General features: G+C 44.4%; 1 protein-coding gene across 2 annotated transcripts in view; it reads right to left on the reverse strand.

Annotated features, from left to right (window-relative positions):
- The window catches only part of LOC124612322 (mediator of RNA polymerase II transcription subunit 15-like), a 48,156-nt gene extending 33,658 nt beyond the window's left edge, over positions 1 to 14,498 (reverse strand). Inside the window, exons 1-2 of one of the 2 annotated variants that reach the window (XM_047140455.1) lie at positions 14,324 to 14,498; positions 7,928 to 8,015 (exon numbers count right to left, since the gene is read on the reverse strand). In XM_047140455.1, coding sequence (XP_046996411.1) covers positions 7,928 to 8,015; positions 14,324 to 14,406 — 171 coding nt within the window. In that variant the 5' untranslated portion in view covers positions 14,407 to 14,498. The remainder of the gene's footprint in view (positions 1 to 7,927; positions 8,016 to 14,323) is intronic. The other variant, XM_047140454.1, reaches the window with a different exon arrangement.
- Positions 14,499 to 16,747: the final 2,249 nt, after the last annotated feature.

A 16,747-nucleotide genomic window follows, 5' to 3' on the forward strand; every position in this document is an offset into this window, starting at 1 on the left:
AGAGCGTTTAGATGCCGCCAACACGTCTGTTTAAGCTGCCGGATATGAGGCAGCCAAGTCAACCGGGCATCGAAAACCACCCCCAAAAACCTGTGGGTCTCCACCACAGCAAGGAGTTCGTCGGCAAGATAAAGCCGCGGCTCAGGATGGACTGCTCGGCGCCGGCAGAAATGCATAACGCGGGTCTTGGCTGCCGAAAACTGAAACCCATGCGCTACAGCCCAAGACTGCGCCTTACGGATAGCGCCCTGTAGCTGACGTTCAACAGCTGCGATGCCAGTAGAGCTGTAGTAAAGGCAGAAGTCGTCAGCATACAGGGAAGCGGAGACAGAATTTCCCACGGCCGCAGCAAGGCCGTTAATGGCTATTAAAAACAGACAGACACTTAAAACAGAGCCCTGTGGCACAACGTTCTCCTGGACGTGGGAGGAACTATACGAGGCCGCGACTTGCACGCGGAAGGTACGACACGACAGAAAATTGCGGATAAAAATCGGCAGAGGACCCCGAAGACCCCATCCATGAAGCATAGAAAGAATGTGATGACGCCATGTCGTATCGTACGCCTTCCGCATGTCGAAAAAGACAGCGACCAGGTGCTGACGGCGGGCAAAAGCAGTACGGATGGCCGACTCCAGGCTCACCAGATTGTCGGTGGCGGAGCGGCCTCTACGGAACCCACCCTGAGACGGAGCCAGAAGGCCCCGAGACTCCAGTACCCAATGCAAGTGCCGGCTCACCATCCATTCAAGCAACTTGTAAAGAACGTTGGTGAGGCTAATGGGACGGTAGCTGTCCACCTCCAGAGGGGTCTTTCCAGGTTTCAAAACGGGGATGACCATGCCTTCCCGCCATTGCGACGGAAACTCCCCCTCGACCCAAAGACGGTTGTAAAGATCGAGAAGGCGCTGCTGGCAGTCCACTGAAAGGTGTTTCAGCATCTGACAGTGGATGCCATCTGGCCCAGGAGCGGTATCAGGGCAAGCAGCTAGGGCACTGCGAAATTCCCACTCACTGAATGGAGCATTGTAAGATTCCGGGTGGTTGGTGCGAAACGAAAGGCTCCGACGTTCCAGCCGCTCTTTAATGGAGCGGAAGGCCTGGGGGTAATTCGCAGAAGCGGAACTCATAGCAAAATGCTCTGCTAAGCGATTTGCAATGACGTCGGAGTCCGTACACACGGCTCCATTCAGTGAGAGCGCAGGGACGCTGGCAGGGGTCCGATAGCCGTAGACGCGTTGAATCTTGGCCCAGACCTGCGAGGGAGTGACATGGAGGCCAATGGTGGACACATACCGCTCCCAGCACTCCTTCTTGCCTTGGCGCACGCAGCCGTTTGAAGGCGATAAGGTGCGCTAAGGAGGGACGTCGCTTGTGACGCTGGAGCGCCCGCCGGCGATCTTTAATCGCTTCAGCGATCTCAGGCGACCACCAAGGCACAGCCTTCCGCCGAGGAGACCCAGAAGAACGGGGAATGGCAGATTCGGCGGCAGTAACGATGCCGGTGGTGACCGATTGAACCACCGCATCAATGTCATCAGTAGAGAGAGGCTCAAAAGCGGCAGTGGAGGAGAACAAATCCCAGTCAGCCTTATTCATAGCCCATCTGCTAGGGCGCCCAGAAGAGTGACGCTGTGGTAGTGACAAAAAGAGCGGAAAGTGGTCACTACCACACAGGTCGTCATGCACACTCCATTGGACAGATGGTAAGAGGCTATGGCTACAGATGGAAAGGTCAATGGCGGAGTAGGTGCCATGCGCCACACTGAAGTGTGTGAAGGCACCATCATTTAACAGCGAGAGATCGAGCTGCGACAATAAATGCTCAACGATGGCGCCCCGACCTGTGGCCACTGACCCACCCCACAGAGGGTTATGGGCGTTGAAGTCGCCCAATAGCAAGAAAGGTGGCGGCAATTGGGCGACCAGTGCAGCCAAGACAGGCTGCGAGACATCACCATCCGGTGGAATGTAAAGACTGCAGACGGTAACAGCCTGTGGCGTCCACACGCGTACAGCGACAGCCTCTAAAGGCGTCCGGAGAGGGACAGACTCGCTGTGCAGAGTGTGAAGGACATATATGCAGACGCCACCAGACACCCTTTCATAAGCTGCTCGGTTCTTATAATAACCCCGATAGCCACGGAGGGCGGGGGTTCGCATCGCTGGAAACCAAGTTTCCTGGAGAGCAATGCAGAAGAAAGGTCGAAGGCTGAGAAGTTGGCGGAGCTCAGCTAAATGGTGGAAGAAACCGCTGCAGTTCCACTGGAGGATGGTAGTGCCCATGGCGGACAAAGGCGTGATGGGACTGGGAAGGCAGATTACGCCGCTGGGTCACCTGCTGCCTCCGATTGAGCACCCGTGCTAGTGCTATCCATGGCGTCTGAGGGACCGGCGAGATCGAGGTCCTCAGCGGACGCCAGGATCTCCACCTCGTCCTCAGACGCAGATCTGGAAGGTGGCGGTGGGGTGGCTGCCACCGCGAGTGCCTTGGGCTGAGAGCTCTTCTTCTTTGATTTCTCACGCTGCTCCTTGGGTTTAACTGGCTGGGAGGGCTTCACCGATTCAGTCTCCGGGACTGAGGAGGATCGTGAAGCCCGTCGACCAGCTGATTGCGGGCACTTACGCCACTGTCGGTCGTCAGCCTTCCCACTGGTGGAAACCTGGGAAGGGAGGGACCCGAGGGACCCCTTGCGAGCGTGAGAAGCCGAAGAAGTTGGATACTTCTCCGGCTTAGAAGCAGGGACGGACGTCCCTGATGGGGGGGGGGGGGGGGGGGATGGTGTTGCCCCTGAGGTAGGTGACGCAGGAGCAACCCGGTGGGTAGAGCCCCCCACTGGCAAGGGGGCAGGAGGAGGCTTACTGCTTATCGAGCTGGCTGGAAGTCTCGAAACTGATGGGGCTAGCACAGGTGTTGTAGCAGCTGCATAAGAAGATGTCATTCTCACAGGATGGAGTCTGTCATATTTCCTCTTGGCCTCAGTATTGGTCAGCCGGTCCAGGGTCTTATATTCCATGATTTTGCGCTCTTTCTGAAAGACTTTGCAGTCTGGCGAGCAAGGTGAATGGTGCTCCCCGCAGTTGACGCAGATGGGAGGCGGGGCACATGGAGTATCGGGATGAGATGGGCGTCCGCAATCTCGACATGTGAGGCTGGAAGTGCAGCGGGAAGACATATGGCCGAACTTCCAGCACTTGAAGCACCGCATCGGGGGAGGGATATAGGGTTTGACGTCACATCGGTAGACCATCACCTTGACCTTTTCCGGTAACGTATCACCCTCGAAGGCCAAGATGAAGGCACTGGTAGCAACCTGATTGTCCCTCGGACCCCGATGAACGCGCCGGACGAAATGAACACCTCTACGTTCTAAGTTGGTGCGCAGCTCGTCATCAGACTGCAAAAGGAGGTCCCTATGGAAAATAACACCCTGGACCATATTTAACTCTTATGTGGTGTAATAGTAATGTTAACATCCCCCAACTTGTCACAAGCAAGCAACCTGCGTGACTGGGCGGAGGATGCCGTTTGTATCAGTACCGACCCAGAGCGCATTTTAGACAAGCCCTCCACCTCCCCAGACTTGTCCTCTAAATGCTCGACGAAGAACTGAGGCTTTGTAGAGAGAAAAGACTCCCCATCAGCTCTCGTACAAACTAAGAATCGGGGCGAATAACTGTTACCTCCATCCTGAGACTTACGCTCTTCCCACGGCGTGGCCAGGGAGGGGAACGTTTTCGGATCGTACTTCTGAGCATTAAATTGAGCCCGAGAACGCTTAGAGACTGCTGGCCGCCAGCGAGAGATGATGTACCACGCTTCATTGCGGGTCATCCGCCCTGATGCCACCTACTCCGACCAAGGGCCCTCCCCACGGGCGCCACCCAGCCACAGCAAAGGCCACCTGGCAGGATGGCCGTTGCCGGGAGTCCCGATACCCCAGGCGGATAGGCATCTACTCCTTGGCATACGTGGGGAGTTAACGGCGCAGGCATCAGTAGAGCGATCCCTGTGTTGTCAGGGGGCTACAACCAAGAGGGTACATGGCGGCCCCACCACAACGGGCTGGCTACCGTGCTGGATCTTAGGTGCAAAAATGTCCAAGGTCGTCGTCGCAGTGAAAAGAAACACTGCAGAGGGCAGCGTGGTAATCGCACCCAGGGACGTATCCTCGCCCAAGAGATCGAAAACGAGCGGAACACCATTGCAACGACGAGAAATCCGGCTAAAGGTCTAATTGCACGACGGATACAGTGCACCATGTAAGGCGCCCTTCCCCAATTGGCTCGCTCTTCGGATAAATTTAGAAAGATGGAGGTCAAACCCGAGAGGGGACCATCACATAAGGCCGAAACATGTGAGACTCCTTTTAGTCGCCTCTTACGACAGGCAGGAATACTGCGGGCCTATTCTAACCCCCGAACCCGCAGGGGGCGCATGTTCTGTTGATGGTGCGAATGGAACTGTCTACTGCCTGTCGAATCTCTGGAACAGTTCGGAAGCAAATGCCACAAAGTGGTTCCTTCATCTTTGGAATCAAATCAAAGTCACAAGGACTTAAGTCTGTGGAGTATGGCTGATGGTACACTACTTCCCAGTTCCATCGACCAAACAGAGCAGCCACAGCTTGCGCTGTATGTGCCTGCGCATTGTCATGCAAAATGATGGGTGGGTTGCGCAGAAAGTGTCACCGCTTCTTTCGCAATACTGGTCGCAGGTGATGCTCCAAAAACGGACAGTAATACTGTGCTTCAACGGTCTGCCATGGAGGAACATAATGTGTTAGGATAATAGCATCACAGTCATACACGAGAATCACCCTGACTTTAGACCTCTCCATTCGCACCATCAGCAGAACAGGCTCTGCTAACAGTATACTACGCCTTCCAAATCGCTCGCAACGGGTTCAACAAAACGCTGGTGACTACTTTGAAGAACAGTACAAGGTGCAAACAGGTAACTCTTTTGTATCGGTTCTGAATAAATAGTTGCCACTATTTAAGTTACAACCCTCAGTTTTCTAGTTTCAAGGGCCTACTGCCATCAACTACTAATAATTTGCTCCAATGACAAGAAACCATCGCTCATTGTGAGATGATGTGCTTACTGATCAATAAAAATACAGCTCACTCAAGATAGAAACTGTCTTATATAAATAATAACTGCATTTAGCACTACAAAAACTGAATTATTTAAAATCAGAAAAATACTTCAAAAAATTATAGTTTATGCTAAAAATCGTCACCCTTCTCCGCTACACGTTTTGTATTTGTGCAAATTCACTTAATGCAGAACTGTAATATCAGTTCTTTCAGTACTCTACAGCATGTTTTCCTCCAGTGAATTACAGTTATAGCATTACTTTATACATATTTCCTTTTAAGTATCGCCACAGGTAAAAAACACATACAGACAAGTCTGACAAACAAGGGAGTGACAAACCTTTGCTTATTGTGTGGTTTCACAAATGCTAGATAGTGTTTGATGAGACTCTTAGCATGCATCTCCATCTTTCTGGAAACAGCAGTACCAGTACTGCCTGCTATGTTGTTCTACATGAAAGCAGTTTTTGAAAATTTGGAATTAAATGCCTTTATTGCCAGTAGTTTCAAAAAATATTGAGACAATAACTCAATAACCAGGAACACTGCAAACTCGGACTTTTTTTATCACAAAGGAATTGGATGCTCAACACGAGGGTCCTCAGAGGACCAGTAGCGATTAGTCTCTTGCTTCAGATGGCCAAAAAGTAAAACCAAGATTTATTACTCACTCATGAAACACAATGTCTGGCTAAGTTCACCACCTATGAGCTTTTTAAGCAACCACTTGCATAACTTAAGTCCTTTTCTTTATCAGTTGGTAGCAGTGTCTGAAAATCTGAAATGCGGTATGGTATCACTTGGAAGGAATTACGAACAGAATTAAAAGTAAGTTCAACACCTATCTGTTGCATAAGCAGCCTGCCGTAGTTTTCAGGTTAGCAGTAACTATCTGCAAAGGGGAGTGCAACTGACTGAATCGGGTAGGGTAAAGGGAAATGGAAAGTAAGGCAGTGTCACATACTGAAGGTATATGAAATCGGGAACAGTTCTGTACACAAAAAGAAATGGAAAGATGTGGCAGTTTCATACGCAACACACACAGATTTTTGGCCTCTTGGTGGTTACATACCACTGTTTTTAAATATCATTTCTTTCATTCACGCACATCTCACATTTTTTTATTCATTTATCCATCTTCAGGAAACTTTCTCACAACCTTCTCATTTGTCATTTTTAATTGTTCTGGGTTTTTCCTTTGTAACAATACTTATATATGTAACTGCTCCTGTTATACTTCAAGAAGATTTTCATGCCTTGTATTACCTTTGCTAGCTTGCAAGTCTCTCCTCATAATCCAACTTTCCACAACCTTCCAACTTTCCAAAACTGGTAAAAAATGAAATAATAACAACAATAATAATAATAGCTAAATCATTCAATGAAAAGCATGGCTTATTTGAGTTGTTCTTTTCCTCTTCTGGTGCATAAAACACAAATTTCTGCTCTGATAACCAACATATTGAAAAATTCACCACTTTTGTCTACTATATATATCAAAGACTTTCTGCTGTTAATTCAATTTGTGTACACAGGCAGGTTGTTATTCAACTGAATCCATCCCAAAGGAATACACAATCAGATCCAAAGTATCCAGACATCTACCTATTAGTGGAAATTAAGATGGGGTGTGTCCACTCTTCATCTTTGCAACAGTTTCTAATCTGCTGGAGACATTTCCAATGAAGCACCAGAATGTCAGGAGTAATGGTAACCTGTTCTTCCTCAAAAGCCAGAAGCAGAGAAGACAGTGATACTAGGCACTGGGGGTCTGGAGCAAAGTCAACATTCTAACACATCCCAAAGGTATTTCAAATGCTTTAGGTTGGGACTGTGGGCAGGCAAGTCCATTTCAGAAATGCTGTTGTCCACAGAGCATTGCCTCACATATGCTGCTCTATGAGAGAGTGCATTGTCATGCTGATACAATCATCGTTTACACAGTACACGATGCTGTAAAATGTGTTCATATCCTTCCACATTAACATTTTCTTTAGTGCAAAAAGAAGAACACACCCAAAACAAGATAGATACTTGTCCCATTACATCACCCATCCTGCACTTCACGTTAGCAGTACACATGGCTCTTTACACCACCTCAAGCTTTGCTTAGCAGCGGTAACGAATTTGTTACATATGAAGAGCTGCTCAACCATTCTACTCAATTCTTTTTAAATCCTCATCCATAGTTGTCACTGTGTTAGCTTGACTTCTCTTAGTACTTCGGAACTGACTAATGAGTCCTTACACCAATTTTATGCATTTTTTTCACAAATGCACTCTGCATAGTTTGAAAGTCCCTGCCCATTAGTACACAAAGTCTGCCTGTATTGGTTTAGCTGTGTTTGTTTTCATGTTCCCATTTCACAACTGTTATTCCTGTCCCCACTTCAAAGTCACACGTTACCCACAGTCTAATTGTGTTGTAAATTTCCCTGATGGATTTAGTATTCAGGTGACATTCAATGACTAGTCCATATTCGATATTGCCGAGTTCTCCTGACTGACTTCGTCTGCAGTTACTGCTTCCCTACTGCCAATACAATACTCCCTGTCTCCCTTTATAATGGCAAGTCTGCCTCTCATGACATCTGCTGGTCAATTTCACATTACATGTGACTATCCTGATACTTTCGATCAGACAGTGTATCAGTGGAATAACAGTATGCTGTGGCGTATCTTTAGCCAGCTAAAAATTAGTGAGCAATATTGTCAAGGAAAATTATCTTCACAAAATATTAATGGTACCACAGACATTATTTGTAGCTTTTCAATTGAAACAATGAATGGTATTACACATTAAATCTACTTACATACTGCTTACCTGTGATGTTGCTCTTTGGAACATATAGTTCTCTATTTCAGGACTGCTCATTGTGGTTAATGTACCATACCTTTGAAGCGTATGTTCACTGTAACACAGAAGATGGTTCAGATGGCTCTGAGCACTATGGGACTTAACATCTGAGGTCATCAGTCCCCTAGAACTTAGACCTACTTAAACCTAACTAACCTAAGGACATCACACACATCCACGCCCGAGGCAGGATTCGAACCTGCGACCGTAGCGGTCGGGCGGTTCCAGACTGAAGCGCCTAGAACCACTCGGCCACACTGGCTGGCTAACACAGAGACTCACTTTCATAGATATGATATACTGTAATACTGCACAACTGCTTGGAATAACTGATCAAAAAATACAAACACATGGCAAAAAAGTGGAAGACATTTTTACATTGTAGTCTTAGTGTTACACTCCAGTATGTAGGAAGCACAAGAGCCTTCTGAAACTTAGTACACTGATTGCCAAGACAAACAGAGAAACTAACACAGAAAGTAAAATAAATGGAAACAAGGAACACTACGCACAGGGAATAGCTTCAGCAAACTACACAAGAGAAAGAATGGAGACCACAGCAAATTGCCTGCAGTCCCAACTCAAGTCACAGTGCAAGGAAAATGTTTACCAACACCACTTAAATCAGGCAAACAAGGAAACACTGACTACTGTTTGAAACAGTAATTTTCACTGCACACATTGGATGCTGCAGCATGAACTTCTGCTTTTCTATAAATTTGTACAGTCTTCTCTGCATCAAGCATGTGTTACTAGCTTTAGTCTTTATCTGTTACTTATCATTATCGCAAAGCTGAGAATTTTTGCTTACATAATCTACAGTCTAGCTTTTTCTGTTGATCATGTACTTTCAGAGTTATGCATTAGAAACTGTTCCTTGAACTGACTTCCAGACCTGGACATGTGAAACAGTACAACAGAAAAACACTTGTAAATTCTGCCTTTGTCTGCTCCATGTTTTCAGCCATCTTCCTTTGGATGCTCGGCAGCACATTTCCTTTGAGCTGACAGTGTGTCTCAAATAGCACATTTTTCAAGATATCACTTCCATAAAATATATTGTTACTAACCCATTTGTCTCACTGAGGGCTATTATTGCATGGCATAAAGTACCAAACTTTGGCAATTAAATTTTAAAATGGAGGAACAAGGGTCATTTCTTGTGTGCATGGTTGCTTGTGGCCAACTATCCCACAGCAATGCTGTGAGTTTTCACAATAGATTACGCCAGCCAGAGGATTTCAATTTAAACACCAAGCAGGGCTTCTTAAATGCGAGTGCGCTCTTTGTCATCACTTAGACTTTTTTTTTTCGCCGCCAGTTGTAAGAAGGATACCTGTGAATTACAAGTAAAATTCTTACGTTAATACAGGCACGTAAAGTTCTCTACAACTTTTACAGAAACAAGGAGTGAAAAGTCATGAAAGGGAGTTGGTAGTTGAAGAGAGGACGAGACGAGATTTTACTCTATCCCACAGGTTATTCAATCTCTGCTTCGACCAAGTTGTAAAGCATCCCAATGAGAAATTTGGGTTAGTTTTACTTATGGCAGCAGAAGCGTAGTGTGCTGATGTTGGCAACAACTGCTGAATTCTGAGAATTAGATAATATTCATATGAATGCAAACATTTTGTTACGAAATGTTCACTTCAGTAACATAACTTATTTATTGAGCAGATAAAGGTACAACCAAGAACCTGTCTCCCACCTTCATCTACATCTATACTCTGCAAACCACCGTGAGGTTACGCCAGATGGTATGTCCCATTCTACCCGTTATAAGGCTTTCTTCCTGTTCCATTCACAAATGGAGTGTAGATTGATTGAATGCCTCTGTGCGCGCAGTAATTATTCTAATCCTATCCTCTTGATCCGTATGTGGGCAATATGTAGGGGATTGTAGTATATTCCTGGAGTAAGCAGTTAGAGGTGGTTCTTGAAACTTCAACAGACTTGCGAGATAGTTTGTGTCTGTCTTCAAGAGCTTCCCAGTTCAGTACCTTCAGTATCTCAGACACTTTCCCACAGATTAAACAAACCCATGACCACTGTGCTGCCCTTTCCTGTATATGTTCAGTATCCCCTGTGTCTGCCCCCAGTAGCTGAGTGGTCAGGGCGACAGAATGTCAATCCTATGGGCCCAGGTTCAATTCCCGGTTGGGTCGGAGATTTTCTCCGCTCAGGTACTAGGTGTTATGTTGTCCTAATCATCATCATTTCATCCTAATCGATGCACAAGTCACCAAAGTGGCGTCAACTCAAAAGACCTGCACCTGGCGAATGGTCTACCCGACGGGAGGCCCTAGCCACACGACATTTTTTATATCCCCTGTTAGTCTTATCTGGTAAGGGTCTCGCATACGTGAGCAATATTCTAGAATCGGTAGCACAAGTGATTTGTGAGCAATCTCCTTTGTAGACTGTTTCCACTTCCCCAGTATTCTATCAGTAAACTGAAGTCTCCAACCTGCTTTACCCACAACTGTACCTATGTGATCATTCCATTTCCTATCCCTACAAAGTGGTACCCAGGTATTTGCACGAGTTAGATGATTCCAACAGTGAGTCATCGATATTATAGTCACAGGATACTGCGTTTTTCCTTTTTTTTTTGTGTGTGTGTGAAGTGCAAATTTTACATTTCTGAACATTTAAAGCAAGTTGTCAATCTCTGCACCCACTTGAAATTTTATCAAGATCTGGCTTAATTTTTTTGCAGCTTCTTTCAGATAGTACTCTATTACAGATAACTGGATTATTTGAAAAATGTCTGATTTTACTAATAATATTATCTGAAAGGTCATTAACATACAGCAAGAACAGCAAGGGTTCCAACACATCCCCTAGGGCACACCTGAAGTTACTTCGCCATCCAAAATAATATGCTGTGTCCTCCCTCCCAAAAGTGCTCAATACAGTCACAAATTTCACTTGATGTCCCACATGATTGTACTTTTGGGAAATACGGAAGCGTCCGATCCCACCCGTCTGCTTTGACCCATGACGTCACAAATATGGTGGAAACAAAAACAAACACACATGAATACCCACCCACTTCCCCAGGGGTCGTAACCCCTGCAACCCATAGAAGATAAAGATGCTTCAGTAGCTGATTAGTGTTTTTTGTCTTTTTAAAAAAAAAATCTCACAGGATAGAATGAACAGATCAGAAAGATAAATATAATAAACTAAAACAGAAATTCAAGGAAACATAATTAAAATAAGTAATAAGTGTTTTTCAATTAAAAAAAAAAAAAAAAAAAATTTCACGAGACGGAACGAACAGATCAGAAAAGTAAATAAAATAAGATAAAACAGAACTGGAGACAGCCACACTCAAACTCCGCGCCGTCACACACGACAACACCCTTACGTCACGGGTCAAAGCCGACGCGTGGGATCGGACTTTTGACAATAAGAGGTGAGAGTTGAGTTTCACATGATCAATGTTTTCGAGATCCAGACTGGTTGGCATTGAGGAGGTAATTCTGTTCAAGATACCTCATTATGTTTGACCTCAGAATATGTTCTAAAATTCTACAAAAAATCAGTGTCAAGGATATTGGATAGTAGTTTCTTGGATCAATTCTACAACCCTTCTTGGAGATAGGAGTGACCTGTGCCTTTTTCCAAGAACTGTGCAGTTTTCTGGCCGAAGGATCTACAATAGTTTATAGTTAGAAGAGGAGCTAACTCAGTCACAAATTCAGTATAGAATCAGACAGGGATTCCATCTGGCCCCAAAGCTTTGTTCAGTTTTAATGATTTCAGCTGTTTCTCAACACCACTGACACTAATACTTACTTCATTCATCTTTTCAGTGATACAAAGATTAAACTGGGGCAGTTCTCCTGTGTTTTCCTTTGTAAAGGAACATTTGAAAATGGAGTTGAGCATTTCTGCTTTTGCTTTGCTACCCTCATTCAGTTCATGTCACATTCGCTAGGGACTGGACACTAACTTTGTGGACTAGAATTTCTTTGAGTTTTGTGAAAGATCACTTCACAATATTCTGCCATGGTAGTAACTGAAGGCATCCCACACTGCTTTCTTCACAGCCAAACATGTTTATCTATAGACCTAATCTTTGTTTTACACCTATTATGAACTAACGTCTGATTCTTCAGAAGTTTCTCTGCAGTAGCTGTATACCATAGAGGTTCCATCCCATTATGAACTGTTCTACTGGGTACATATATATCCAGTGCATAGTCAACTATTCCTTTAAATGTGAACCAGAGTTCCTCTACATGCTCCTGCCCTGTGCTGCAAGCATAAAGTTCCTCATTGCATATGGCACTACTGATTTTTCTCTCTTTTTACTAATCATATTTATCTTTCTGCTTGTCTTAGTTGTTCCTTGTGTTTTGGTAATCATCACTGCCATAACAATATCATGGTCACTGATAGTGGTTTTGATGTGGACACCCCAAAGACATCATGTCTATTTGTTGCCATTAGATCCCATATAATTCCATCACAAGTGGATTTCCTAAATATCTGTTCACTGCAGGAACAGCATTAATTATTTACTTCATGCCCAGTCATTGCTAACATCATCAAACTACACCACCACTGCCGAAGTAAAATTCTACTAAAATCTGGAAATGAAATTAAAGTTCAGGGAGAACTAATAAAAACTTCAAGGTGTGCTGTTAGAGTAATGAGTAGGAAGTTCGGTTGAACAGAATGTACATTCTTCAAAAGAAGCTACAAGAGGAATATAAAAAAGTAAAACAAGGTTGGTTGATTTAGGGGAGGTGAAGGAAATCTGGTATGCACTTTCAAAGGAACCATCCCAGCATTTGGCTGAAGCAACTTTCAGAAATCATAGAAAACTTATCAAGGATGGCCCGAAGTGGGTTTAAACTGTTGTAATTCCAAATGCAAGTTTTAACCATTTTGCCATTTCACTCGACATAAAACAAGGATAATGGGTGGCGGAGTGTGAATTGCATTGCAGTATTGAGATTAGGAAATAAGACACTGAATATTTGCTATTTAGGCAGCAAATTAGACAATGGAGAAGTAAAGAGGACACAAAACGTGGACTGGCAATAGCAAGAAAAGACTGTTCCCATAAAATATAAAATTTCCTTGAATGTACGAAACTACCCACCTGGAGTTTAGCCTTATACGGAAGCGCATATGTGCAATGAAAGTACACGCAAGAAGAGAATATAAGATTTTGGAAGGTGGTGTCACCAGAGAATGCTGTTAGGTGGGTACATCAGATAACTAATGATGAGGTACAAAAAACAGAAAATTGGATAGGTTGATAGGACACAGCATCAGGTATGAAGAAATACTTGGTAATTTAAGTATTTATGGAAATATTGTATAGGGAGACCAAGGGTTGAACAGCTATATGAGGATGTAGGTTAGTGCACTGTTATTTAGAATTTTTCACTAGCAGATTTTTACGTGTTCATACTGCTGATACAGGTCCAATGACCATCTCTCAATGATATTGGATTTATGAGCATACTACAATGCATAAAAGGAGCAAGCCAATTTGTTTACCAGATGGAAGATACAGCTGGCAGTTCAATTAGGTTTAAGCTCATTTGCAGAGTAGTCCTAACGGTGAGACTAGCATTCACAGGCTGTAGGCCTAACAAGTTTCTAGTTTACGTAGCTATAGTAATGTGGTCAACACAGTAGACTTCTGCTGTTTAAAATAACTGGCAGATCATTTGCGCGTGGGAAGAAAAGACACAGAGAACACAAGTATTTCCCTGTGGTATTAAAATGCACACAAATCCTTCACATCGTACAAATAAATACAATATGTCATGCAAGTTTCACTGCTGGCACAACACAACGACCGGCGGAAAAACAGATTAATAGTTCAACTTAACAAAATTTTGTAATACGATCATTGACAGCAAGGTCATGCTCGGTTGATTCGGCTTAAATAATGTGTGGAATATTTTAATGGCCGCGGCAAATAATTAAGTCGGGTACATCGATTGCATTCTCTACATTTAAAATCTACAAATGTTCCTTTAGAATAAAATTACAACACTTGTTGTGGTAAGATCATTCACTACGCTCTGAATAATGCAATAGTTCTTTCGGTAAGCTTGATGCTGTGATTTCAGTCAATAACAAACAAAAATTATCTTCACATGAAGAAACTGCTGAGAGTATAAAGTGTGCACAATTTGCCTGCCATGGCAAAACCAATTTTAAAGCATATATTACGGATGAAGCAGGGGTTGTAGGTAGCAGGTTATCCAAGTTCAAAAAGTTAAACGAATACAGTCTTAGGCGAAACTTTGAGAAAGATAATATGAAGTAGCCTACTACTGTTTCAGAAGACTGAAACACAGTTATTAAATGATGGCGAAATGAACTCACAGTTGCATAATAGTACACAGTCGACACGCTGGCGAGCGCCACAACATTGTCTGTTCTCTCTCTAAAAATTGGACCACGTCCATGATGCAATTAAGATTACGCGAACGGAAACAGCACACTACACAGTACACAACTGGCTAGGTTTTGCAATTTGCACTACTTGACTATTCCCACCCAATGTTGCCAACTCTAAAGAACCCGAGTCGCTACATTCAATATCAAAAGTCGCTAGAAAGTCGCTAAAACTTATTTTACTATGGGTGTACCGAAAATTTCGTGCTGTGAATGGTGCTATAAGCCATCGTGTCTGTGTGTTTGGGGGGGGGGGGGGGGTTAATAAAATATTAATAAAAATTGTCTCATACGTAATGGCTATATTGTCTTAATAAAATGACATATCGCTAGCAACAACATACATATAAAATACGCTAATGTTTAATTAAACATGTTATCATAATTGACGCAACACATAAATTGTTATTTGTATTTCTTTATTAGTCCTGTAAATCGTGTTTAGGTACATATTTTGCACAAACGATGTAGGACAAGTCAGGTTGGTACAGTATGTACAACATCATACACGGCTACAAAGCGACACATGTACTTTGCCCATAGCGATACTAAAGTTTGTAATAGCTATAATACCGATATTATCTGCAATAAGACTATTACAGAAGAGTTTGTACCACAACACATGGACGAGGACAACAGTGGCGACGAGGAAAATTCAGTTGCGATCGAAGTTAGTCAATTTGGCAGAAAATTTTATTTGCTTCTCTTGTGTTTTAGCATGCAGGGGTGCTCGTTTCTATTTGCTCAGTTGTTGTAGTGTCTTGCATGTATTCCAGGGAGGGAGCCACAGAACTGATGTTCAAATGTTCAAATGTGTGTGAATTCCTAAGGGACAAAACTGCTGAGGTCATTGGTCCTTAGACTGACACTTTAGTTAAACTAACTAATGCTAAGAACAACACCCACATCCATGCCCGAGGGAGGACTCGGACCTCCAGCAGGAGGGGCCGCGCAATCCGTGAAATGGCGCCTCAAACTACGCGGCCACTCTGCACGGTGCGCAGAACTAATCGAATTTCTCTTTTCAGTGGCTTGGTTGCGTTTTGCTATAGCGTGTTTGGGTAAACATGGTTACCCCGCCCCCTCTATCCCCTGCCCCCGCTTCAATTGCCGACGGCCAGTGTGATGGATCTAACACAAGCTTTTCAGTTTCAGAACCAAACAAACTGCTGCTTTGCTGACGACGGTACAACAAATATTGTCTGCACGAGCTGTGCCAACTGCACAACCAACCAACCAGCCCAACAAATGCTGCCGACCAGCATACCACCGTTCCGACAGTTAAACAACATAGAAGAGGAATGGCTTGAATACCTGACTCAGTTCCAAGCACATTGTCAAGTTCATCATGTTGAAGATACCGTAAAGTTAGAATACTTCCTTTCGACTGTGGGATCCCCAGTGTTCAGATTAATACAAAAACTATTCCCAACTGAGTCTCCTGACGAACTCAGCTATGACCAAGTAATCGCTGCATTAACCAAGTACTATGATCAGAAAGTCCAAGAAGCTGCAGCAAGGTATAATTTGTTTCGCTTGCAGAAAAAGCTGGAACAGACATACCATCAATGTTACACAGAATTAACAGACAATGTAGTTGTGGCAACTTTTATAGTGATCTCATGATACGTGATGCTATAACATTCAATGTCCCAGATAGTAGAATAAGGGAACAGACCCTAAAGTATTCTGATCCATCACGTCCCCAAGTATTGTAAACCTTAGAGCAATATGATTCGGGTGCCACAGTGACTGATAAGTTTGACCAGGCCCCGATTTATCGGGTCCAGGCGGCCATTGCTAACGACAGTCCCAAGCAGCCACTTCAACGAGCACGTACACAGCCGCGCGGACAACCAAGTAGACAAGTAAACAGGCCTGTGAATTTAGTGAAGTCTTGCTTTAGATGTTTTGCTCGCCATAAAAGACAAGATTGCCCATCACGTAACGCAACGTGTTAGACGTGTGGAAAAAAAAGGCTATGTCCAAGCGGTTTGTTTGCAACGGCACAAAAACGCCAGCTTTGCCTGCTCCCAGAAGAATCAGACTCGTGTACATGTAGTGAAAGGTGTGTTTTCAAAACCTACAACAGGATCTGACAAAAGTAAGATTAAGGTTGTGCCTCCTTCTCGCGCTAGTGTTGTGCGACGACATTCAAACAAACTATTATATTGTACGTTAACTGGGGGCCTAGAAACGATGGAGAGGCTCCGTCCCCGCCGCAGCCGCAGTGGTCCACAACCCCACGATGACTACCGCAGTCCACTTAACCCCTCTGCCGCCCCACACCGAACCACTCTTTCAGGCTTACTGTGTGGTTTGGCCCCCGGCGGACCCCCCAGGGAATGTCTC

Source organism: Schistocerca americana, chromosome 4 (genome assembly GCF_021461395.2).
Source record: "Schistocerca americana isolate TAMUIC-IGC-003095 chromosome 4, iqSchAmer2.1, whole genome shotgun sequence".
Classification (NCBI taxonomy): domain Eukaryota; kingdom Metazoa; phylum Arthropoda; class Insecta; order Orthoptera; family Acrididae; genus Schistocerca; species Schistocerca americana.